We start from the raw sequence: 27,184 nt of genomic DNA, 5'->3' as shown, positions 1-27,184 counted from the left end.
TACTTGATTAAAAATGCAGATAATTAAATCAAAAAATAGGTGATTTCAAGTCTAATCCTTTATCTGCTGTAACCTTTACATTGTATAACCAAAAGGTTAATGATTTATGACAAAACTCTGTCAAAAGTTCTGAAATACTGAAAACAAGTTTACTCAGGTTTGAAACAAATTTAAAATTTCATAAGATTAAAAAGTTTAAAATAATTAATGCATGTGACTTAGAAAAGTCTGAAACAAAAATTAACATGGGCTCTAAGGTTCCTGGTGCACCTACTACTCCCTAAATTCCAGATTCCTGATTTCCTGTAGTGGTTCTGTACCCTTCTAGAGACACCCATCAGCACCACATGTCCACTGTGCGTACTACAGAGCATCAATCATGCAGAACAGAGACCCAGCAGAGCCAGTCTGCTTAAATTCCTGAGCTCTCAACAGTTTCTGAAAAACACACTCGCTCTTGTGGTGTTTTTCTGAGTGTTTCCAGGTTCCTCCCTGCAGTCTGGGTTCCCATCCCAGAAACGAAGAATTTCTCTGGCCCCAAGTTGTAAAGTAGTCTGCAGTGATCACGATGTGGTGATGCTGTATTGAAGTTGTGGACCCTGGAACGTATGCTGCCCAGAAACCTATTTGCATGTCACCAGAAGATCTCTCTGATGTATTTCCAAACAATAGTGTTACATCATTCTCTGAAAAAAAGTTTTGTCTGGACATTTTACTATCAGTTCTCCTCAGGAACACAAATGCCAGTTAAGTCAGCAGGATTTGTATATATAGACAGTTATCTCAGTATGGATAAGTATCTCAGTTAATTAGCACATTCTAGGTAATGTGTGTAGCCCTATTTATTTCAAGAAGAGTAAAAATTGGCAAAAAAAAGAACATAATGTTAAATATCTAGTCTCCTTGCTAGAAAGCCTTGCTAAGTAATCTTTCATATTATTAGCTTAAGTTTGGGACATATGTTACTTACTAACTTCTCAAACCATTTAAGAGGTGGTATTAATAGGACCCAAGGCAAAAAATCTATCTGAATTTCAAGCTGAAATAAATTCTTCTTCATTTACTCAGATGGATGAAGGAAAAGCCAATGTATGTGATATAAATAATATGTATTCCTCTTCCCCAAGACATATAACTTCCATTGTCAAAGCTGATGAAATACAAAACAGAGATTATTGAATAAGCAGTGAAAAAAAGGTATGTTTTTTTCTTGGTTTAGTAACATAGAATGAACCAAATAAATATAGCAGACTTGGTAGATAAAGAGGCGTAGAATTTTTAAATTAACATCCTTGGCAAGTATTCTCTGTCACTATTACTTAACAGTGATTATATTTGTATTGTGATATCTTTGAAATTTCTGAATAATGATACAAGATGTAGTTTGTGTTACTTATGTTTAATTGCACCTAGGTATAAAATACCTCTTAAAGTTATATCTGCCTGTAAGTTACTTTAAGTACTATTAATTCCCATTTATGCCAAATATTTGCATAGCAATATGCAAAATGCAATATAAATACACTCTTTGAAAACTGTTTTAAATATAATGCATAGAACACCAAGTCAGAACAGGACACTTGTATGTTTATTTCACAGATAATGAGTCCTTTGGTAATAAAACAAATCCGACTTCCTCTTTTGTCCCTTAATATAGTAGAGATTTGAAATGACACTCGTAACCTACTCAAAACTGTCAGAAGAAAGGCAAGGCCTTTTGACTTGTGAACTTCAAGAAAAATCTAAGCATTACTGCTGAAAGTATCACTGGGTTGGGTGCTAAGCACTATCTGCAATACTTTGGCAGCCAAGATTTTACAAAGGGTCAATTCAACTTGCAATAACAAAGTTAGAAAATTTGCCTTGGATTTATGACTGCTGCCCCATGTCCTGTGGTCAAACTGAGAAACACATTTACCTTCAGCACTCCCTTTTACAAAGTACAATGTAAACAAATAGTCACCTTATAAAAGAAATTGGTGCGTCCAACAGATCCAATTTTTCCTGTGTGGTTCATGAAACAAATGTTTCCTTCAGTAGCACCATAAAACTCACAGATCTTAACAGCACCAAATCTGTCTAAAAATTCTCTCCATACATCAATTCTTACTCCATTTCCAACTGCTAATCGGACTTTGTGATTTTTTTCTCCTTCCTTCTGTTAAAAAAAGAAATAAATAATTTAAAATATAATATACTGATAAATGCATCTGATTGTTGCATATATTGTGGGGAAAATGTACCTTCTTTAAATACATAAAGTATAAACAACAACAAAAAAAGAAAAACAGAAATTAAGAAGTTAAAGAAAGCTGGCATAGCTCGCCTACAGCAACAAGGTAGCAAACTGCAATCAAAAAACTATTATCTTGTTAAACAAGCAAATTATTTCCTGAATAATGGCTACATTAATTTATATAAACACTTCCACATTTTAAAAGTTGTATCGACTCAGTCTGTTTTAACTCAGACGAATTAGAAAACTGGGAAGAACAGAGAAAAGCAGGAATTATTTCTGTCAAGGGATTAAAGTCTGCATAGATTAATAGTTACTTTATTGTGTCTTCAGACTGATTATAAGCAACAATCAGATTTCACACATTGGTAATATCTGTTTCTTCCCACACATTACGTATGAGTCATCTTCTGTATTTCTTTCAATATTAAGACTTGCAAGGTTTTGTTCAATGTTACTTGGAATACATTATTTCTTGGTGATCTTGAGGCTTTACTGTTGTCAACTCCCATGTTTTATTAACAAGAAACACAATAGTTTGTGTCCAGCCAGTTCAGTGAGACCCTCTAATTTTATGAATACATGCCTAAACCTTGCGATTGGGTGGAGCACCTTTAAAATACAATCCGATTTAAATCAAAGTATCAGAAGGCACAAGAGCTAAAATGTTATTTTGTTGTTTTTGGTTTTTTTTCTGATTTCACCTATTTTAAAATAAGGCTCCATTTTTAATCATTGCAAATGGCAATGAAGAATGCCTGAGAAGTGAGACAGCACAAAATAAACACAGGTACAGTTTGTTACCACATACCTTTAGAACTGCATAGCACTCTGGTACTGCAACACTGTCTGTATATACCTCTAAATATGTACACTTATACAAACGTATACAAACACATATACACTTACACACATATATTCACACTTTTTTTATATCTGTATATATTTTTGTGTATATATATATATACACACATCCACATACATATACTAAAGAAAGCAGATAGTCCCTATTTTCTGTTCTATTAAAGTTCCCCTTCCAACTTTAATCCAGTATGAATTAGGTATGTCTTTAGAGTGAAAATCCATTTTAGCACCTTTAATGTGGCATAAAAGTACAGCAAATTATTTCTGTGAAGATGAGATCTGGTCAGCTGACTAAACCAGGAATCTTTAAGTATTTTGGATATTAAAACCAGTGAAGCTTCTACTGAGTATATAGACAGGACTGCTCCTCCGAGGGTTATGTCTTCGCCAAATTCAATTTTTCATGAGGATTGTGAATTCTCACTTGTGTAACAAAAACTGCAAGCACAGTAAAATTTTAAGTTCCTCCCCTAAATCACAAAGATGAACCGAGTTTTTGCTCTTCCCTCTTCAAAACCAATAACTCATAAAGAGATAAAAAGTTCCTTTATTAAGCTTCAGAGTCTTTCTTCTGGAAGTTAAGTCCCTCTTGCTGGAATGATTCACCTATTTCACTAGCTGCTGGTAGCTCTTGGCATATTACAATCTGAGGCATTTTCCTGCTATTTTACCTCAAAACTACATCACTCACCACTTCACTAACATTTTTTTTTTTTTTTTTTTTTTTTTTTTTTTTTTTTTACACAACAACCCAATACTTTCCTTCTCCCTCTCTCTCACCTCTTACTTTAGATGCAAAAAGAGAAAGTGTTTCAGTGCTACTTTGAACTTTGTCTGGAAAGCTATAAACTCTTTTTTTTTTCCCCCAGAAGACTGTCTGCCATCTTTTGAATATTCCAGTCAGATCAACTTAAAACTTTTCAAAGTGGGTTATTTCCATTACAGTTTCATTGCTAAACTGAAATTAACATGTCAGTAACTGAACTGTAGTTACCCCTTGCTGACGCCGCTGAATTATTCAAATGTACTGCCTTTGCTCAGATATGAAAAATAGCACTAGAGATTCTTTCACAAAAATCCTTTGTTCCAGAATGAACAGAAGAGACAAATATGTGCGTATCTATACACACACTAATTAAGTGGGTCATTAATCAGGCTAAGAACCTTCAAAATCTCTGGAGACCAAGTTAATAAGCAGGTGAGTTTGCTTCTGTTATTTATACTTTAAAAAAATAAACGCATTTAAGTCTATTTGCTGAAAAGACACAAACTAGGATGAACCAGAAAACAATGGATTATGTTGTGTGTTTTTTTTTCAAAAGGACAAATACAGCATCATTTATAAGTGCAGTTACTTCAATACCGTCAATTCCTCATGTTACAGCATCACAGAATCACAGAATTGTAGGGGTTGGAAGGGACCTTTGGAGATCATCCAGTCCAACCCCCCGGCCAGAGCAGGTTCAAAGAATATTTTTGCTGGTTTATTTTACTACAGCACGAAGTTGTTTCTCTAGTGGAAAAGACGCAGAGTAAACCTGACAGGTCAGCATTCTACTGTGCTTGCAATGTTAACACCTGTCAACAATACTACCTCACTTTAGGAAGTATTCTCGGAAGGCATTCAGCCCTCCTGCAAAAATACAAAGAAGGTGTATGATGTCATCAAGAACTCATCACAGAAAGTGAATTTTCTTAAAAAGAGAGGGCAGCAATTCACTTCTTCATAACTAAGGTAAATTTTCTGTTCGAGTGCTTTGCTGCAACTGCCGTATTTGTGATTTAGTCTGTTCCACCACAGCTCTACCCATCTGTTGATACAAGACTCCCACTGCAGGGCTTTCTGGGGAAAAGGCATTAAAACTGTCATGCATTTAGCAGCCTTTCAACCGTAAGAATGGAAATTATACGTAATTTAATCTCCCAGCAGGTTTAATAAGTATGAAGAAAATTATTACAATGAGGGAAACTTTGAACAGTGATAATTCACATTAGTTTTACATGTAAGTGAATTCATATAGCTATTTTTTACATGTTTTTATCTAAACCTTTGTATAATATATGACTTTAATTCATGTTGACTTTACGTGTAACTAACTTTCAATGGAAAGTGAATCACAGTAAATAAAATGGAATTAGCCATTTTAACACCTTTTTCATGACTTGATCTATATATTCATCATCTGTACTACTCTCCAGATCACTGCCAGAGTCCAACTCTAGGGCAGGCGTGTTGGTATCCATGGGCACTCTGGCTGAAAATTTACGCAGTAAATAAAGTGCAATAAATAAGAGAAGGGAAGGTAAAGCGATGATAATTCCAACAAGTTCTAGAAACATAGTTGAGTGATGCACACTTAGGGTGTCCTAATGTATGAAAATTGAAATAAATTAAGTATGCAGGAACTTATTCTTTAAACAGACTATGGCACCAAACAGTCATGCTTTGAATTTCTGCCATATTCAGATGGCATTTCATCAACTAGCTTCCCTCCAGTACAGTAGACAGAATTATAAGAGCAGGAGGAACTCCAAGGAGTCACCTAGTTACCTAGAGTCATCTCTTCTGGGAGACAAGGTCTACTATCCCTGTGCCATTCTTGACACCTGAACAAGCTGTGGCACGTCAGCCAGTTACCGTGCAACATTTGGTATGCAGCTGGCCAGCATGCGTATTGTCAGCCTACTGCAACAGCATAGTACCTAGTTAATACTTCCTTCACTAAAAGCTGTATTTCCTCACAATATCTCATATATGAAGGATTCAGTGCCTTGCCATTGTCAACCACCATAAGTAAGTTCAAATAATGTGAAATAAAATGGGGATTCAGTCTATACCCACTTATTTCTAACAGTAAAGGTGAAACATTTTTTTTCAATGCCTTTTTGAAGCATTAATAGGGAAGAACTGTTCTTACCTTACACCTGGACTTTTCTTAATTCTGCTGAGATCTTTGAACCGTATGCCAAATATCTGCATGCATCATAAAGTTTCTGACGCACTGTTTCTCCATTCTGAGTGCTTGTTTCATTTGTATAGTAATTAATTGACAAGTCAAGATCTGCCCTATTACACTAAATACCACATACCTGGGATTTTTCATCTGCCAGTCTTTCCTCCTTAAGTGTTCTTTGTAAACTATGTGGACTATCTACATGATTAAGTAGTTGATAAAAGAAATGCCTTTTAAAGTGCTATCAACAGTATATTAATTGGTACGGGAAGGATTCATGACTGCAGCTATATAAAAATGTACTTAGCAGTTGCTTTAAAAGAATACAAGAAAACAGGTTCTTTGTCCTACTTTACCATTTCTGCAGCAGGAAAAGCCAAATGGAGAGAAGCAAAGGCAACTTCAAGCAAAGGAGGCATGAAATGTTTCCTGTATTATGTCCTTGATGAAACTAAAAGCGATCTCAGAGCCTAAGAAATGCAAACATCTGTTAAATATAAAATATGATGGACAGACCATGACAGGATTTCCATTCACGTATTTACAAGGAGTGCATGTAGCAACACATTCACCAGTTCTCTGCTGACACATTAGCCCTGAAAAAAGGGACATTAGGTAGTTAGTAGAGAGACTGTAAGACGAGAGATGTCCTGCTGCCATTATGATGACAGATGTAATAAATTCTTCAAGATGCGTGCTTAACATTCACTTCTCAGTAATGCCCAGTTGTAAATTGCACTAGATTTTCTGAGCAAAATACATACCCAAGTTTAAAAATACAATTAAAAGAAAACAGGAAGGGCACTGAAGAGATGCACCATAAGAAAGGAATGGGAATTTTAGAAACAGCACACATCCTTCTAGTTCAGGAACTGGTTGTTTACTATTTAGCACAGCTCACTTTCATTAGTCAGCCTCCTGATAATCTAATAGGATTAGATTCTGACAGGAGTTTTCTTCCTTTAGCTCTTCTAATAGGAAATACTTTCTTAGTTGTACTTCTATTTCCTCAGAAAGTATCTACCAACAAAATAAAGTTACTTCTATCTGTGTTCCACCCAGTGATACGAAGTAGATTGTTGTATTTTTGGTGATTGCCCCAGGAGCCCACAAGTCAAAACAAATTACACAAAATTATCCAAAGGTCAATTCAGAGAATTAAAGCACGCACAGATTATTTCTTGCACTTCATATTGCACGCAGTATTCTGTGAGCAATATGAAGCTTCCCTTTTAAAAGTATGACTGTGATTTCTAGGCTTCACTATCAGGTCTTTTTCTGCATGATTCCACTATCTTAACACAAAAGACGAGTATCTAGGAAAAGAAGCTGTAAGGAAGGAAATGGGTCAATTTAACTGCCCTGTTAAAGACTGAGAGAGGTCTTGAGCCACCATGCTAAAACCAATAGCTGACATGGCAACTAGCCTTCGGTGCTGTTTTGGGTATGGAAAACCAATGCTTCCTAAGGCCAAAGGAGCTCTACAAACATTACAGAAGACTTTTTCAGGAAGAAAACCTGAAAACCTTTACCATTAGTAGTGGGAAGAATGAGAAAACAAACACAGAATCATTATGTGGATGGAGTCCAAGAGAGATATGCCAGTACACACATCAGAAGACAGCAGCCAAAATGGACGGGATTATAATCTCTCCTTAAACCCACTTTTTAAAAATAACACTATTGTAGTCATGGCAATTTAAAGCACAGAGTTTGGTGTGATATACAGTATACTTTTTTATTAGATCAACTGATATAGTCTGGAGGGAAAAAAATATAAGCTTCCAAATCCCAGCTCCATTCCTAAACTTCATCTCAGATGTGCTGACTATGTTTGTAGTCTAAAAAATCCATTTTCTCTAACTGCATGTACAATGAATGTTCAATTCTCCTTTTAGGCACTGTTAACACTGTGGTAAATCACTAACAACTTGGATTAATAATGATATCTGCTTACGACATAAGCAAGTGCTTGCAGAATTTTTTAAAAAAACCACAGGTTACCAGAACAATAAATAAATTGCAAAATTCTCCCCAGTAAATAACATTTTAATGACATATAGAGATTATTCAGAGACTTCAAATGGAACACACAGATGTGGTTGCCTGTAGCTGTGACACATCAGTGGTTTGGCGTATTTAATAAAATGTGTATGCTGAAAACCGTCAACGTGCTTGACAGATTTCCACTCCACGTTTTAATGGTTAAGGGAAAGAACAATTTTCAGTACTGAACATAAATTGAGCTAAACTTTAATGGGGAATAAAATGTGATGCCAAGCAAAATCTGCATTGTAGAGAAGTGCCTGCTGACTCATTTTTCCTTCCTTACCTGACCATCAAATTCCCTTCCTTCAAAGAAGCTTTCTTCTAGGTGGGATAGAGTGCTGTCCAACATATATAAACTCCATTCTTACACCCCTTATAACTAGAGTCAACAGCAGGGAAATAAGCATTCATTCTCTTTGCTTATCCCAGCAGCATTGACTTCCTTGTTTCCTCCTTCTGAATTACAATTGTTCTAACACAGAAGAGTTTTAATAAAATAAATCCTTAAGCATCTTTTCTAAAGTCACTTCAGAGATCTTAATCCCATCCAAAGAAACCTTGGCCAAACTGGATCTAGTAGAGAGACTGGCTTGCTTCAGCTTAGCAAAATAAAGTCTGAAAGCTGATATACATGGTCTTATACGCTTGAGGTAACCCCAAGGAAATAGGAAATGCTACTGATGCCAAAGGATAACATTGGCTCAATACAAAACAGACATAAAACAGGACAGCTATTGAAAGAAAATTTCTAAGCAATGATATAATTAATTGCAAAATAGAATTTGAATACAAGTAGAAGTGAACTTTTGTTTTAATAAAGAGCTTACCAAGTTCATGCAAAGTATCATAAATTATACAATTAATGTCATAATGTATGACAGCTTATGAGAGTACAAGACAGGATACAGTGATCAAGAAAACTGATTTCTAGCCTCTGTTTGTAAATCATTTCAGGATTTACGTCTCCTTTATGGAAAAGCAGGAAAGACGTGCTGCATTACCATTCATATCTTTCCAAAAGCTTCAGGACGCTATGCATTATATAAATAGCTCATTACTTCAAATTCGAAATGAATCTGCAAGTACATTAGGAAGATTTTGTATACACTTTAAATGTTAAATTTTAAATGTGTTGCAACCTTTGAAGTAAAATGTATCCACAGATTAGTAGAGAAGTATTGCCAAGGCTTTTGCCTGGAGAGGAAATAAGGAGCTACGCTATGCCATACTTCTGAAATTTCATAGATCACTGTTAATAGAGGCTTTGAGCAATGTCAGCCAGCAAGACCAAGTTAATAATTTGCTGAATATTCTCTTTCACTGGAGTAATCATGCTAATATCTTAGAGCGGAATCCATTTTGTAGCTACTGATGGCTACTAGCCATCAATGCTGGCTCTTGTACTTTCACTGTAATCAAAAGACTGCAGAAAAAAAGCTTGGAAGAGGGCAGGCATGAAGTTTATTCAGTTATTTAGGAGCCCAGCAAAATCTATGAACATCACATAATACAAAGTCTTTGTACTCGTACTTAAGGAAAAAAGACAACTTCCTTTTCTAACAAATGTTCTTTCCAGACAACAGGTTACTAAACCGAACTGGATGCAGAACAGGTTTCAAAAAATTCTACTGCAAAAGAGTCTTCAAGAGCTGTTGCAGATGTGAGTGGGAGGCAGAAAGATCAAACAAGAAAAAACTAATACGGAAAGCTAAGCCAAAAGTCTATATGCTACAGAGACTTGCCAAAAGTTCTGTTCAGAATCTATGAAATAAAAGGCCACAATGTGGCCTCCAACTATTAGAAATATACCATTTATTTCAAATTTAGCATTAAATAAATGAACGAAGTACTTAAGGTAATTACTGTGGTTTTAATCTATGTTCATTAGAAGGGCTGTATGGTACTCTAACCTTGAGAACACTGCCCACCTAATATCTTCGCAGAGCTTTAAAACTTGCATTAGCTGTATCTTTCTCATGCTGCCAGTACATATAGTGCTTTTTAGTTAATGAAACTTAAAGAGAGATAACAACTGGGCAAATTATTTCACCTACTTGAAAAATAATAATGGATTGCATAACATATTTGAAATCGTTCCACTTATTTGTGTGAACATGTTTCTCTTCCAGTCTTAACATGAAAAATACTTACTACTTTTCTTCAAGTACCTAGCTGTCAAACTGATTAATTTTATAATTTTAATTTTTCTTGATGAGGTACATTACTTTTCTCTTTAGCCAGCTAGCAAAAAAACAAAACAAAACAAAACCAAAAAAACCCCATAGACTCACAGAGCAAAGAGTTTAGACATGCCAGCTCCTGGAAAGTATGCACATAAATTAATAAATAGAATAGTTATACAGTTAATGAATAGTTAATGATGGTACAAATATACTATATACTATATAATACTATATATACAAATACTATAAAATATACTATACTATATATAAAAATACTATATATACGAATATAGTATATAAACAGTTAATGATGGTATAAATAACTTCTTAAACTTATTTAAAACTTCTTAAACTCTACGATCGCTTGATATGGATTTAAAAATGAGAGCCTGTTTTAGAAAATGAAGTATATCAATCTATCATTCTTGCTTCAGGATACTGAACTGGATAAAATGGGTAAAACAAAATGTCGTGCTCTAACTGTGCAGTTAAAGGACAGAAAAGGGGAGCAATTAGCATCTGAGGCTGCAAACACAGCAAAAGTTGGCAAGTGTTGGAGAGAAGCAAGATGACTTTGAGGAAATCATGTTAGCCTAGCAGTGAAAAAAGCCCAGTTTGTAAAAGCTAGGCCCTTCGTATGTTTTGATTTTCCTTATGGTCTCTGATTTTTTGTTACCCTGTAATTTTTTGTTTATTTTATTATAAATTTAAAAACCAAACAAATAATAAAAAAAACCAACAAAAAACCCAAAGAAACAAACCAAAAAAAAGAAAGAGAGAGATAAAGGTATTGCTACTTTGGTTTCACATCACAACCAGTGGTGGTCAGTGGGACGTCAGCCATGCCCTCTTTAATTCAACAACACTCTCCTTGCTGAGGCATGCATGGATAGTGCTGTAGGATCTATGACCCACCGCTAAATTACTTGAACATGTTTCTAAAAATCTTCAGGAGAAAAAAAAATCCAATGTCTTATGAACACTGACCTTTTCCATTCTTGGGTCAGCAACTTGAGATATTAATGCAAATTGTTATTCTGCTGGAAAACAAGACTGATTTGCATTGTCTTCGAATTATAAGAACTGCTTAAGGAGGTTTTTCTGGAAAATCATAAAACGAGGACTTGGATTAGAAAAGAATTTTCAGATTAATTAATTTGAATTATTGACACCATTTCCCAAGAGATGAGTCAATTCAATAAAATTCATTGACAAGGAAGTAAAACACTGATTAATTTTTTGAAATCACAAAATGAAATTACGATAGAGGCAAAGGGAGAATGTTCAAAGAGATAACAATTGCATCCAGCTTTCGTACATTTTCACAAATCTCTTTGTGTTCTCCTGAACATTTTGTTAAATTAAAGGTAGTTACAGTTCTTTTTGCTTAAAGTTATGGAAGTACTTGGAAGTTTTTATTTATTTTTATTTAGTATCCAAAATAAAAGCTGTTTATGATCATAAGTAACTGTGTAAAGTCATTTATTAAAATGCTTAATCGGGTAAGATAATATATGATGTAACACTTAGGATTTATTATTGAAACACAATAGGAACACCTGGAGCTCATAAATGGTTGGAAGCTGCCAGCATTAGCAAAATGACTTTTAGTTCATACTGGACTATGTTTGTTCCATATTCACTTTGACACATTTAGCACAAGCATTTGAGGATAGAAAGTCAGTTAGGTGTGCTATGCAACAGGGTATATCCATCCTGTCAATATTATTTTCTACATTTTGAATTCATTCCAATGAATTTTAGACATTTAGCTTAGCCTAAACATCCTGGGCTCTCTCTATCATCAATGGGTAGATACAGAAACATATCAGAAAACAGCCAGTTAATTATCAGTTAACAGCCAGTTATTTCAGTTAACCTCAGTCAGCTATACTTGGTAATTACAACAGGTTCAGCATACTTCATACTTGATACCATGTAGATAGACCATCACATCATTGGACTGCCAAGGGAAAAGAAGTATTTTCAAGTTAGGGCTAACACAGTTGCAGAGAAGAATGTCACTTTGACAACTAGCTTTGTTGTCTGGAATAGCTTCCTAATTGGAACAAAAGGCATTCGTCCTTTGAGCTGCTAACTTAGGCAAAACCCCTTTCAAATTTTAAAATATGGTTTAGATGGTCTCAAAACAAGCACATTCCACGAGCCAAAACTGCGCTAAAACATCAACTACAAAACTTGAGACCTCTGATATACTTATGTGCCAAGAAACAAAGTTTTGAAAATTCTGAAAAGACATTGAACAGTAGTCCTGGTTTTCTGAATTTACACTGTGAAACTTTGAAAGAATATTTTTTCACCAAATTATACTGATCCAGTTTTTAGTGTCGAAATCTTTTCTTTTAACACTTCAACATGTTCCTGATTCATGCCATTTGGGCTTTTTTACAGTCTACAGATCACCAAATATTTTGAGAACCTCACATAAAAAGAAGGGCTGAGGGACAGGTTCAGTACAGTTTTGTTACCCTTTTAACACAACCACATTAAGAACAATAAATGTACACATCACTTACAGACGAATAACCATCATTTTGGTTCCGCTTACCACTGGCTGGCTGCAAAGGTAACGGCAAAGTTCTCCAATGTACTGGATGACAGTCACATTGTACTTTTTGCAGTCACTCCAAAACTGACTAGCTGAGAACTTCTTTTTTAATACACAGGTTGCACCTTTATGGAAACAGCAGAAAAGGAAATTAAGCATTTTCTCTATATGGCAGCTTAGCTAGCTGTGTTCACTATTTCTAAAAAATAGGACATAAGAGGAACTAAGAGCAGCCTCATTCAGAGAACTATACGGTATTTAAGCTGCTTTATTAGAAGATGTGTGTTCAAACCTGGTAGACAAATAAGGGAGATGAACCCAGCCTCCTCCTTGGTGAGACAGTAAAGAGGTTAAAAGCAAGAAGACACCTTCTCTTTGTTGGTGTTGTAACATTATTCAAAAGAGTTTAACTGAAAACATCCAGAAAAGTCAGCCTGAATTAGCAAATCATTTGGGTATCACTGAAACCTCATTTTTCAACAAAGCAAGTATTCATCAATGCAAATTCAGACAGAATTAACCCATAATACAATGATCTTTCCCTTGCTCTGACTTGTCCTTGATTCTTCAGGAAACAGGAAGTATTCGCCATCAAGTTCCAAATAAATCTTTTATAAGAGTCATTAAGGACATCTACATTGTCTCAGTAAAATATGTATTTTACTGTCCATGCCAAAACAGCAAAATGGAAAAGTTACATATCATCTAATGATCTATGACAAAGCTGAATGTTTACTATAAATGTACTTGTCAGTCTTTTTCAGTTCACCAAAATATATTTTAGTTCTATTCCACCATACAATGCTTAGTCTGTACATATACTAATGCACTGTACACACTGCCAAAATATTACCTATGTCCTTAAATTCCTTTTAACCTAAATATAAAATAAAGTAAAAACATTTGTGACACCAGTGACTATAACTAATTCTTCTCCAGTACCACAAAGACAGCTTGTAAGAGCTCCTTCGCTATTATAAGACCCCACATCCCCAAATACAGAAATGTAAAGCTATTTCAAAAAGACTATTCATTTGATTTCAGCAAAGCATTAGCTTCCCTAATGGCAGTGAACCTAAGTGTGTTTGATACATTTTTACAATAATTAATTCTCTATTAGCAACACAATTAAATGAAACAAGCCCTACCCAATTCTATGCATCCACCGATGCCAAGAAGAGATGCTGCACTGTGATAAAGCGGCAGAGTAATATAAATGATGTCTTCTGCAGTAGCACCAAAAGCCCACAGTCCAGCAGCTCCTTTAAGAACCTGCATGTGACTGATGACTGCGGCCTTTGGAAGACCTGTAATGAAAACACAAAACCATGCATAAAGCTTCTCTTAAAGAAAACCCAATTTTTTTTTCCATGTGTAAGAAAATAGAAGAATCTATTCTTTCTTCCCTAAGCAAATTTTCAGCCATCTGTTCAGATGGCTGTTAATAAACAACTGGCTGTTTAATACAGTATTGCATGTTTGTTCTGTACACATAAAGATACATAAGCCAGTTTGTAACCTTGTCTGTTAGTTATTTAATCTGATGTCAACTAAATTCAAATAGGTGGAAACATGGTTAGCACCCTATGAAATTATCTAGAGGCAACAAAGGGCCAAAAGCATTTACTGTACATATGGACCCTTTAACATAACGACGCAACACACTAGATCTCTTTCAGGCAAGAGCCATAGTGACTGTAACATAATTAAGAAAGGTATGGAATCTACATGAAGTAGATCACGTAGTGGGTGCTTATCTAAGATGTGTACATGTAAGTCTACCTCTTTGTTTTAGAACGCTATGAAGACTAGGAAGAATTTAAACAGAAAAAATCCATGAAAAAGTCCCCTCCAGTTAAGCTGTTCTTAATGAGTTTCTTCAGGTTCAGCGCAGTATTTCTGTTCAGCAACACACGGACTCACACGCAAGAGCTTCTTGGGCTACTGCTCTGGCACCTGTTATTTTGAGTAGGGGATGTGTTCTTGCATCATATATGCTCTCACATACATGCACAAATTTCAGTCTGAGTCCTGATCATGAACAGTGAAAACTGTTAACAATCTCAAAAAATGTAATGGTACAGAAAGTCTTCTCTCCTATTCTAGCAAAGCTAGCATTTATTTGAAGACTTAACCAGAGGTGTTAACTGCAAGTGTGATCTATGGAGATGCTAGCTACACATCACAGCTATTCCAAAATCCATCACGCTAAAGAGAAAACGCAGTAAGCCTATGTTGCCAATGAACCACTTATAGCAAGAAGTGCACTACAGAGTCCCGAGATTTTTCCTTCTGCCTTTACAGACAGCCAACTACAGACCATGGAAGATACTTCTTTCTTTTAACTAAGTTTATCAGTCATTGATTTTAGGAGCAACTCTATGGTCTTGTTTTATCAAAAAGTGTAAAAATGCTCAGTTACTTTAGATTATAATTAGTTACTCCACAGCCTTCAGACTAACAAACATTGTTATTTTAGCTACATAGTACATAAAAGAAATCCAATGTAAATTAATGTAGTACATACAAGCACTCAAAAATGTTTTAAATTCTATATAACTAAAATTCGAGACTTCACACAGATATTCTGAATGTAGTTATAACAACAATATCCTCCCACCTGGAGAATTCTATAATGGTTTTTTTAGCTAAAATGCCTTACTTTTAACCAGCAAGCTCAACCATACTTATATTAATAGTATTACAAACATACCTGACCTCTTGACAATATTTATACCTTCCTCGGTTTTTTTATTTTTTATTACAGACTAACATTTTTATTTCCTAATTTTCCCCCTGAACCCGCAGGAAATAAATTAAATAATTATTTGTATGACGGAACAAAGCCATAAAACACACCTTTCTTTTAAATCTTCTTGTGACTAAAACTTGTGTTCAGCTGAATGAGAATGCCAATCTGCTTATCTTAACGACATCATGCTGCTTTTCATGTCAGTGATCAGTTTTTTCAAAGTCTTAGCTTCTTAGCTGCTGGAGCACTGGTAATAAATTCAGCCATCTGTTTCTAAACTAAAAGGATAGTAACTTAATCCTATTTTCTGTCTCTACAGTGACCTGCATACAACATGACTTAATGAAAAAAAAAACCAAATATCTATTTGCTTCTTTGAAGATTGTTTTTTAAAATTCTGCATACAATGTTAGATATATTAGGTACACTGTGGTATGCGATCACAAAATAATATTTATTATCATTGTAAATCCACAGAAAAAGCAAAATGTTTTATAAAAACACCTTAACTGTGATATAACAAGAGGCCATAGTGTTGCACAATGTGTCAGGAAAAAAAAGAAGAAAAGCCCATAAATCACTGAATATAAACGGTCACTGACAAGAAACATGCTTATTTGCTACCATAATGCTTCTAGATAAGAAATATTCCATTCTACTATGAAAAGATGAACCAAAAAAATTAGAGTTTTTGAAAAATTAAGTTTCTAGATGAAAACTGAAGGAAAATATAGATTCTCTAGGAGACCTGTACCTGTTGTTCCTGAAGTAAATATATATAAAACAGTTGACTTGAGGTTGTTGGCAGAGCGTCGATTAACTGGAACAGGGTCTTCAGATGCAGCCTCTATTTTGTCTAAAAGGGTATGCACGCTTGGAAAAGTGGAATCTTTGGTCATTATCCAAACACTAACGTCTTTTTGGAGGTTAGGAAGAATTTCTTCCAGTGTCCCAAGCAAATCTTAAAAATAAACATAAAATAATATTACTTACATTATGTCTTCACAAAACTAGTGAATAAAGTATTTTTCCTCTGAAAGTTTTACTTCCTGTAATAAAAATATGGACATAAATAAATTCAATAAAATAATGATGAACTAGAATTAAAATTCACTGAAAATGGGATATAATGTGGTAAAAATACTGCTGACCCCACAAGGTCTAATTGTCAACTAGCCCTCAAGGCAAATGGGTGAGCCTTGATTATTAGCTCTTGCTTTCCACCTCATTCTGGGTAACCCTTGATCATTGCTGAGACCAGAATGAAGTGTAATTAAGCTTCAGCTTCAAATAAATCATGAAGAAATCTGTTGAAGATGCAAGGCAAATATATATATACATAGCTGGTAATTACACTGCAGGTTTCCCTGGATGCCCTCAACAACAATCTCTCATCAAACAGTATTTTTTTCAAAAGCACTGAAGTGACTAATTTAAAAACAAACACACAAATGAAAAACTATATCATGTATGTAGGTACCTGAATTTCACAGAATAGAAATACGACACAGGCCCATGGCTTATTCAAACACTGCCAAAGAGCCATGTGCCTGTTTGTGTAGTGCTCTGAGTGTTTGAGATACCTTAAAGAATCTGATTTTGGTTATGTCAGACAATTTTATTTTCTCATAATCGCATGTTCATTCACTGAAAGCCATTCCTCCTATTGGCTTTTACCTGAATGTACATACAAAATCACTTTTATAAAATAAAAACAGATGAATAACTAAGATCTACTTTGTTTGCTTATTAAGAAAGAAACTGTGTGAGAGAGATGGATTACACAAAAAGAAAAAAATATAAATAGAGGCCAATCCTTAAGTAATACATTTGGTATTTATATTTCTAAGCATTTTTACAATCTGTCACTTTTTCAGAACACTGCACAGGCATTAAAGTACCAATACAGGAAAATTCTCAAGAATAGGAATAATACTGCTTTCAAGAGAACTATTCATATACTTAAAGACTCATTTACACTTAAGTGCTTTGCTGGATCTCAGCCTATGTAATTAATCTTGCAAATATCCCTGTGGGTATAAATTTATGTTATTATCTCAGTTTTTATAGATGAATAAACAAACAAAGTTGACATGACTCACCAAGAACCTCATAACGAGGTACTGCCAGAGCCCGCATTTGAAATCCTGGTGTCAACTCCAAGCTCATTTTGCAAATATTAAATATGGACACCATTAACAGAATACCCTTACATAAATTTTACACCAAAATAACTGAAGATATTTAATCTTTCAGAAAACTGCTTCCCTAATGACAGACTGCTGTATATATTTTAATGAATGACATATTAGTGTCTATTACTATAACAGAGATACAGCCTACTGTCGCCAACTAAACGTATGTCTTACAAACCTAAAGCCTACTAAGTACAAGTTCTATATATTTTCTGAATGATTAGCAAATAGATCTGATGGAGCACGACATTAAAATTCTTGTTTTCTATCTTCCTTGCATTGCAAAATGGTTTCAGGAAGGAATCACCCAAATAATAATGAAAATCTAACAGATAGTCCTTTTTTCAATCATTGGAGTACAGTCCCTTCTCACTATATGTAGTAATAGAATGAAAAAATGTGAATAAAAAATAATGTTAAGGACAATAGTATTAACTGTAGGAGATCTGACGGACTGCAAGTAAAGGTTCATTGGCATATTAATTTTGTTTTGCTGTCATATTATAAAACTAGGGTATATTTTTCAAGTGATATATATGAAAATTCCACAGTGTGCTTTCTAATGAAAAACCGCTACCAGTGAACCAAGTGTTTACTTGGTTTACAGAGTAACAGAATACAGAGACAGATTTTTTTTAGGTTTTCAGGTTTACAGAGACAGAATAACTATATTCTTACTACCTTCTAATACTGATTTTTGTCTTCCTATTTGCATATATATACATATATGTCTCCTAAATAAACTAATGATAGTTTGTGTAGGTACAAATTAGGCTGAGAACCTAGCAAAAGAAACACAGGTGTCAAGTGGCTGGAGCTCCATTTCTGTTCTCAAAAATAGTAAAAGAACATAGCACTCTCTGTCATTCTTTATTGGTGCAGTTGCTCCAACTACAGTGCCAGCAAAATGTTAAGTATTGTTAATTGTTAAGGATTGTTAAGAATTTATTGGCTCCTCTAGCTTCCTTTGAACCAGACTCAGCTGTCCATCCTCTGTAGTGTCCCTTCCAAGTAACAAACATGACTTACAAATATTGAGAAAAACAGCCCGATACAAGTCATCAGGCAAAATTATCCTGAACAATTAAAGTGTAATTGTAAATGAAATTTCAACTATTGTTTAATTGAAAACTATCCTCTTGCAAAAGGCCTGTCAAAAAACCCCTCAGTGAGTATTACCCTTTTTAAGTACTGCAGATACCAAATGGACCATTTTGGCATTTCCTTATTTTCCATAGATAAATTAATTCCTTCTTGCATTTCCTTGAATTGTTTTGCTTTTTACAGTTTTGAAAGTGATGAAGATGAAGCTGTATTACCTACCAACTCCTAACTTCTCTTCAGAAGACATTTTTGTTTAGGACTGCACTACAGGAAGAAATTCACAAATATTTATAAGTTTTTAGGATTCAGAAGTTCTAGATAAGATGTGCACCAAGTTCTCTGCGTATTTGCGTAACATAAAATGCAAGACTGTCGAGAAGAAGAGGACTTACCTCTTCTTTTTACTTTTCCCTCTTTTCTTTCCTTCCTTCAAAGGAAGAAAGATGGCAACTATTAATTTCAACTCTACAAACACAATCATTTAAGAGTCAAGAATGTGAGGATGGCATTTAGTAGACTGAAACATATTTACTCTAAACAATTAAGATTAATTTTCAAATTAAACATACACAATCTTTATTGTTTCTCTAAACACTCAGAAAACCCATGTTTTTTCTTGTTGCACAGAGACTTGCTTGGTTTTTTAACTACTATGGAACTATGAATCTATTATACAATAGAATTTTTCTTCTGCACTCACGAATCTAGTACTTGGAAGAATATGTGAACACCTTGTAATTATACGTTATCTTGAAAGAAATTTCTAGTTAGATAGCAGAGAACAGCAGAAACAGTAAGTGATTTCCTGAATAAGAAAGGGTAATTTAAAACAGCTGCATTCAAGGTGCCAGAAACTGAAAATTACTTCTGGAATACACAGGAGCATGGGGTTTTTGAAGATAACTCTCAGTTGTACTAATATATTTCCAAAGAATAATTCTAATGATAGTCAAGTAATATTTTGTTCCATGAACAAAGAACTTCTGTGCCAGACATTGTGTAGGACTCATTGGTCTTTACACAGCGTCTTGTCCATATGTCAGGCAAAAACAGGCCTCTTGGAGGACCTAAAGTTGATGATTTCTGGAAGTACCTGGTATGTGTACTTTACCATACAGGAAAGCAATTATAGTACATCAATTTAATTATTTAAGCTTGTGGTTTGTCTCAAGTAATTGTTTGCTTTTTACACTACAAAAATATATTCAGGTTTTGGTTTATTTGTTTTGGAAGAAATGGTGGCTTATCTGAAGTTTGGCAATGTAGTCGGCAGTTCTGTGTGCGTTGTTTACATAGTTTGTATATGAATATTCACAATTTGCTAACTATTTGGCTTCTACTGGGAAAAAAATATCTGTGATTTGTCAAGATGAATATGCTTCTCCACTTTTTTTTCTGCCTTCTCACCCCGGGCTATTAAAGCCTTTCGTTATTCATCCAAAAGTTTGTGAAACTATTACATTCAATTTAAATGAACACATTAACTCAGTTACATATTTTGAGAAAGCAAGGAAAATATCTTTTGGCTTTGAACTACAGTCCTAGGTTTCAAGTTGCACAAAAGGCTTTTTATGTTATTTTCTAGCAAAGAAACAATGCAGCCTCTTGGCAAGGACACAGTCCTACACTGATGAAAGGAATACATCAGATTATGAGATCAACTTGTACTGAACAGAAAGTTACTCGGAAGGAAAACTGTATGAAATGCCTCTTACATAACTTTGATGTGCACCCTGGTAGACATGCTCAGTAAGCTATGGCAAGTCCAAAATCTTGCCCACACTGTCTGGCCTTAGAAAATAATTGTTATTTGTACTTGATCCCCCAAGTGACTCCTTATGCTCAGCACTTATTCTCACTAAGTAATAATAACAGAAATTACAAGTCAGCTGGGGCTAAGGGTAAGTGTTGGTATCTTGAAATGCCATTGAAAACAGTAAAGGTAGTAAAACAGAAAATGGTTTGGGAATCACAGTTGGCACTGTTTTCTGCTCAAAGGCCATCTGTGACAAACACAGACTGCGTAAAAGCAAGTGATCAAAGAGATACAGTGTCTAATAGAGCAGAGTGTCTTCTTCAGGTCTTCTATGGTTTCCTTGTCCTCAATGTTTACGTCTAAATAGCTTTTTATTTCAAATAGTTAAAAAAAAGATGTTTTTGACAAAATGTTTTTTTTCACTTAGTGACTAACATACGAGAGATGATACTGCTACTTGTGCATAATACCATATGACCTTAATTCACAAACACCAAAAGAGTTTGTTTACTTTCTTTCTCCAGGATGTAGACACGCTTCTGTCTGAACTGTACTCCTGCCAGCATAAACCCTGGTTCTGAGCTCAGATGGCAAGAAGTTCAAAATGCACTCAGCAGCAGCAGAAAGCACTGCTGGTGCCTCAAAGGTAAAGAATCCCAGCCAGGAAAATGCTATACGTGCACAGCTGGGAGATGTACTTCTGCACAGAACTGCAGAATCAAAGAATGGCTGTGGCTGGAAGGGATTTCTGGAGGTCATCTTGGCCAGACCCCTGTTCAAGCAGGCCCACACAGAGGACGCTGCACACACCGCTGCCCACAGGCTGCAGCAGGTACACTCCCCAAATAGTTTACATCAGTCCTGACAGCAAAGGCTAATCTCATGGAGTTTAGTAAACCAATCATTTCACAGTTGAATCCTTGCATCAGAAGTCATGATGGCAACCGGGGATGTCCAACTAAGAGCTGAACTCTTCTGAGTAGCAACACACTATAAATGCACTGGCAAATTCCATTTGTACCTTTCTGGGGCGTCACGAGATTCTAAGTGTTGTTTAATAGTATTGCCGTTACACAGGTACTGTCCAAAAGATAAAACGTAATCCCTTGTTCAAGCAAGACTCCAATGAATAGAAATATTCACTAGAAAGGACACAGTGCCTTAAAAGGTGCCTTCATTTTAAGCACTACCTTACTGCTCTGTTAAATCAGTATTTTTTAAATGAATAAGGGTTGCTTAATCTGGTAACAAACATAGTAAGAATGAACACCTTTTCAATGGGTTAGATTGCTTTTAGAGTAAGCTAATGCTGGCAGTCTGATAGAGGGAAGGGCATACAGCTTCTTTTTTTCTCCTTTACTAGTTCCTCCTTCACTTACATGTTAGTTAACGGCTGTTTTATTAAAAAGGCAGTTTTAAACTCCAACTTTTGAATCTCTTTCAACAAACATTCCCCAGAATGGGAGTGGTGGTAGACAGTGTTTCTGGGAATGGAAGTGTGAGAATGTTACACAACAAATTAAAGCAAGAGCTCAGTGCTCTGGGAACACAGCAGACAAATGCAAAAATTCTCTCTCTGCCTCAAAAGGCAAATGGAAATCCTGGAAAGGAACACAAAGTCTAAATATTGGCAAATCAGAGAGTCTACATTTGCCTTACAGCCTGTGGTTGGATGAGAAGGAAAAAAACAAGTTACTAGGTGGTGCTAAATAAATTAAAAGAAAATTGCTGTCGTAGAAAAAAATTCAACCTTTTAGAGATATCCATTTCATATAAGAAACAGACAAGAGGGAGAAATTTTGAAGTTTTTATAACATATCCGAGGCTTAAGAATAAAACATTCAATTGACGAGAGTTCATAGCATATATAAGTCAAAACCAAACCCCTAAAACTTAAGTACTATTGGAAGACTCCTATCTGAAGTTAGAAAAAGCAATCAAAATATCAGAGAATTGTCAGACCAGAAGAAAGTCTGACTGCAAGTGCTGAATGAAAGACAAGATGATACTAATTGGACCAGGTTACCAAACCACAACCTCTGAAAAATCCGCAGGCACAAAAAAAACCCTGAAGAGTACAAATTCCACAAATGAGAGTGATCTTTCAAGAGGCAGCATGAAAGACTGAACGAGGCGTGGAAGAAAATGGAACTGTAAATAGCACCCAGCCTATTTGGATAGAGGTATCACATTTGTAAAAAATAAAAGCATTTTGGAAAAATTACAAGATATACCAAAGGAAATTACACGATGCAATCATCTCATGAAGAGGAAAGCTACACCACCATTCTGAGCAGGGAAGATTTAGCAATAAACAATTATCTGTGGGAACTGTTCCAGATACTAGCAGAAGGTGGAAGGTTCCCTTCAGCACAAATAAAATCTTAACATTAAGTGGATTTGAATACGGGTTCCCGGTGCCATTACAGACAAGAATATCAACAATAAATTTGTTCTTGTTCAGCACAGATAGTTAATAGTCAAATTGTTAAGGGGATGATTTCTGCCATGTTGTAGTATATGAACAAGTTTGAAGGTTATCCAAAATATCGGAAAGATAGTTTTGTAACTGTTAAAAGAAATGGAATTGATAACTCAAGCCTGTATTTGTTTGTGGAGGGTGAAAAAACGACATATTTTTGAAAATTAGAATTTCCACTCTGCAGAAATAGTACACTAATAATACCACTACATACTAATCTCTGGTTAAAAAAAAAACAACAATCTTGGTTGCCAAACATGATGCCTGACTATGACAACGATAGATATTGGACCACAGGTTGATTGTTTTTAGGGTAAATATTTTGCAAAAAAGTATACAATGTTCAAGCTACGCACAATCCTGTGGAAAATGGTGCCAGAAGAGCAAAAAACACAAGAAAGTTTAAGTCATACCTAGGTATGACTTAAAGGTATCGTAAGCCATAGCTTCCAAGATAAGGAAGAATCCCTTGAAACACTCACTAACACTGGACAAAAAGATATTCAGTAGACCTCTGAGAAGTATCTGACTGTGTAACCTTAGTTTTAAATAATGCCCTGCATTTTTTGTAAACATAAGGAGGAAATTACTATGTACCATAATTATGTAAAATATGTTTTTGTTTCAAGCGTGGTAGGAGTTAGTTCTCACAGTCACTAAGTGGTATATGAACCTTCAGTTACAAAACCTGGAGTCCTTTGGAGAGGTTCCTTTTCCATATGATGTAGTCAATAAAAAAGGACATAACAGAACTTCAACTCCTTTCACAGATACAAATAAAAAAACCAAACCTCTACATCCCAAAGAAGAACACTGTGAAGCCTTGCAGGCTCAAGGGACTGACAAACTTACTGCAGAGACTAGAACCCATGGATAAAGTAAGACAACCAACACGTAAAAGACCTGCTCAGAGACTAATTTGTTGGTATCTCTGTTGCATTATCTGTCTGCACATAGCTCCTCTTCTGTGAGGAGAGGCAGACCCTGAACAAGTTAGTTCAACATAGGCGCTCTTACCATCAGCTGCTAGTAACAAATTAAGAGTGGAGAAACACAGACCCGGTTCCTGCTTTTCAAATGCTCTTTTCATTCATTAGTTAATATCTCCTTTTAATAAAGGCTACTCTTAGATGGCAGTTTTGATCCAAAGTTCTCCTTCACCATAGTCAATGAGCAAGAATATCCTAAACATTAATTCCACTCCTCAATCCATACACTCAAAATCACATATTCATGAAAGGGTATTAAACGAGATCTTTTTTATTAAGACAGCAAAACTGTCAATTCAGAAGCTGTGTCTTGGGATTATATTTAAATTGGCTTTTGTTTCACTAGCTTGTTTTAATTACCAAGCAGTCTGAAACCAGCATACCATATACAATTAGAATGACAAAATTTATAATTAAAAATATGCAATTTTTGAAAGCACAAATTTGCAGCAGCAGAGAACAGATGAAGGAGATTCCACCACTTAGGTGTCATGGATGCAAAACCCTACAGTCTGTGTAATACAAATAAGGCAAGAAGTTGTGAAATAGAAGTAAGGCAGAGTAGACTTGAAATTATAATTTTAGAACGGAAGGACAACATTAGTATTTAATATTTTGAAACATCCTCCTCCAACCAAATGTCAAGGTTCTGTGTGGGGTTTTTTAGCATTGCAGGTTCACTTGCATTTGATCATAAATACTGAGGCAAGTTTAGTTTTTGGATCTGTGTTCAGATTATACATCTCTAATTGAAGCCCAATTTGAATATGCAATGCACACTAGGCTTACATCAAGATTTTATAATCTTTTGAAGCACTTAATAAAAATGTCATACTTCATAAAATTACACAACAAACACTATTATCTCCTATTCAAACACAGCAATTTCTTCCACAATCCAATGACAATAGTATGCTGGTTATTACAAATCAATGTCCTATGTGCTGCACCTGTAAAAAAAACCTCTCAATTTTAGTCCCTGGAAGACTATTGTACCTCTGTGAACAGTTTTACAGCAGAGGTTGTACAGTCTGAGCTTAGACCTTCTAGAAACATGCGGAGATAGTACAGGATAAGAAAGTGCATGACTTAAGTAAGATTAAAATTGACTAGTTGAAATGAATGGGAAATTATTCTTAATAGATCATTTTAATCTTTTCTGAGACACATTAAGCATCTACTGAAGTAATTAAATGCTTGGAACAGGCTGTACTTTGACATTGCAAACTTTCTTGCAATGCACATTTTTCAGGAAAAGGTTAAAAGGATGTCCCCAAAGCATGGATATACCTGACTCTGCCTGAGAGGCTTAAGCTTTATGATCTCTTGAGCCGCTTCTAGCCCTCGGTTTCTTTCATTCTGTGAACACCTGAAAATCAGGTTTTCAATAAAGGAGCTGGATGGACACACACCGGCATGGTGTGACATTAAAAGCTTTGGATGTATGAATCAGGCGTATACTCTACCTGCTCCCACAACCAGTATCTTGGGCTCACAGCTACTGACGCAGTGCAGGAGAGACCTGGAGCGCACATTGAAGTTGAGGAAAGCCACCACGCAGCCCAGCTTGGCCAGTCCGAACCACACATGGATGAAGTCCGGTTCGTTGCCCATCAGCAAGGCTACCGTGTCGCCCTTCTTCAGAGCCCCATGCTGTAGGAAGACCTGTGCTATCCTGTTACTCCTCCTGTCCACATCCCGGTAGGTGTGCACCATCCCTTCATAGATGAGGAAGGGCTTGTGGGGCTGCTTCTCAGCCAGCTTGACAAACTTGTCCAGGACGGTGACAATCCTCCCTTGCAGCCGGTACACCTCCACTGTCACCCCATACACCATTACTTTCAGCAGGTACCTCAGGTCAGCCCAGAAATAGGGGAAGAGGAGTTTCTGGATGAGGTGCAAGGAGACAACACCGGCGGCAGCCCCCGGTACCCAGGAGGGCAGCATCGGGAGTGGATAAAGGTGGCTCCAGCGACTCATCTTCCTACGGCCAGGCGACTTGACAGACGGAGCCGGGGCGCGGGGAGCAGACGGGCCGGGTGCGGACCCTGCAGAGAAAGCCGGTGAGGGCCAAGGCTTTTCCCACCCTCTCTTCCCCCCCGGCAGCGAGGCGCGCCGCCGCCTCGGGGAGTCCGGCACCAAGCCCCGCTCAGGCAGCAGCGGGGCCCGGGGAGCCGAGCAGCCGACGGCGACGGCCGGCCGCGCACCTCGCCCCCGCCTCCCGCCTCAGCCCCGGCACGGCCGCTGCCCGCCCGCCTGCCTCAGCTTCCCCCCTCCTGCGGCGGGTCCCGCACCTGCGGGACGGCACCGCCCCGGCGGGCAGGGCGGGAGCTTCTGCCCTCACCACGGCTGAGGCGAGAGCCCCCCCCTCGGCCCCGGGACTCACGGACAGCACCGAGCTGCTGGCGGGGCGGCGGCGGCGGCGGCTTGCTCCCCTGAGCCGGTTGCATAAGGCGCGATCTGCTGCCTGCCCCCGCCGGGGCGGGAGCCCGGGAGGTTGGCTCCTGGGTAAGGCGGCGGCCCAGCGCAGGAAGCCTCGCCCCGGGACGGCAGAGCGAGGGCCCAGTCTCCGGGTAGGACGGTGGGTCGCGCCGGGGCAGGCAGGTAGCCCCCCACCCCGCCGGGCTGTGCCCTCGGTACTTGTAGCGGTTCGTCCTCAGAAAGTCAGTTGTCGCCGCTGGTCCTTGGGGCTGGGCCCCACGCTGAGGCGTCGAGCAGGGCTCGGCGTCCAGGCCCTGTTGCCATCACAGAGGCCCAGGCCAGCCTGCTGCCAGCATTCGCACACGCTCTGGCCTCAGGAGCGGTCTTAGATGTGGGAGATGGGTGTTGCAACGAGCCCGGGTCTGGGAAATCCCTCTAGGACCAGTTCAGTCCACTTGAATGCTGGGTGCTGCGTCAAGGGTACCATGTGAATCTTGTCTTTGTGCTGAAGGGATGACGCTGACAAAAAGCAGCCACACCGGGCTGCAGTGCTGATCTGGCTGCAGCTGCTGAGGTCTGTCACCCCAGGCACTTCATCACACTGATGGCTCCCTGCCATCCAAAGGCATC

At 37.0% G+C, this 27,184-nt stretch overlaps 1 protein-coding gene across 2 annotated transcripts in view; it reads right to left on the bottom strand.

Annotated features, from left to right (window-relative positions):
* The window catches only part of LOC141735894 (long-chain fatty acid transport protein 6-like), a 41,768-nt gene extending 14,957 nt beyond the window's left edge, over positions 1–26,811 (bottom strand). Inside the window, exons 1-6 of one of the 2 annotated variants that reach the window (XM_074569349.1) lie at positions 26,520–26,811; positions 25,600–26,181; positions 16,362–16,568; positions 14,004–14,162; positions 12,856–12,980; positions 1,964–2,158 (exon numbers count right to left, since the gene is read on the bottom strand). In XM_074569349.1, coding sequence (XP_074425450.1) covers positions 1,964–2,158; positions 12,856–12,980; positions 14,004–14,162; positions 16,362–16,568; positions 25,600–26,181; positions 26,520–26,583 — 1,332 coding nt within the window. In that variant the 5' untranslated portion in view covers positions 26,584–26,811. Of the gene's footprint in view, positions 1–1,963; positions 2,159–12,855; positions 12,981–14,003; positions 14,163–16,361; positions 16,569–25,599; positions 26,182–26,427 lie in introns of both variants that reach the window. The other variant, XM_074569348.1, reaches the window with a different exon arrangement.
* Positions 26,812–27,184: the final 373 nt, after the last annotated feature.

The sequence above is a fragment of the Larus michahellis genome, chromosome Z (genome assembly GCF_964199755.1).
Source record: "Larus michahellis chromosome Z, bLarMic1.1, whole genome shotgun sequence".
Taxonomy (NCBI): domain Eukaryota; kingdom Metazoa; phylum Chordata; class Aves; order Charadriiformes; family Laridae; genus Larus; species Larus michahellis.
Note: the sequence above shows the minus strand (reverse complement) of the source record. Positions and strands in the feature narration are given on the sequence as shown.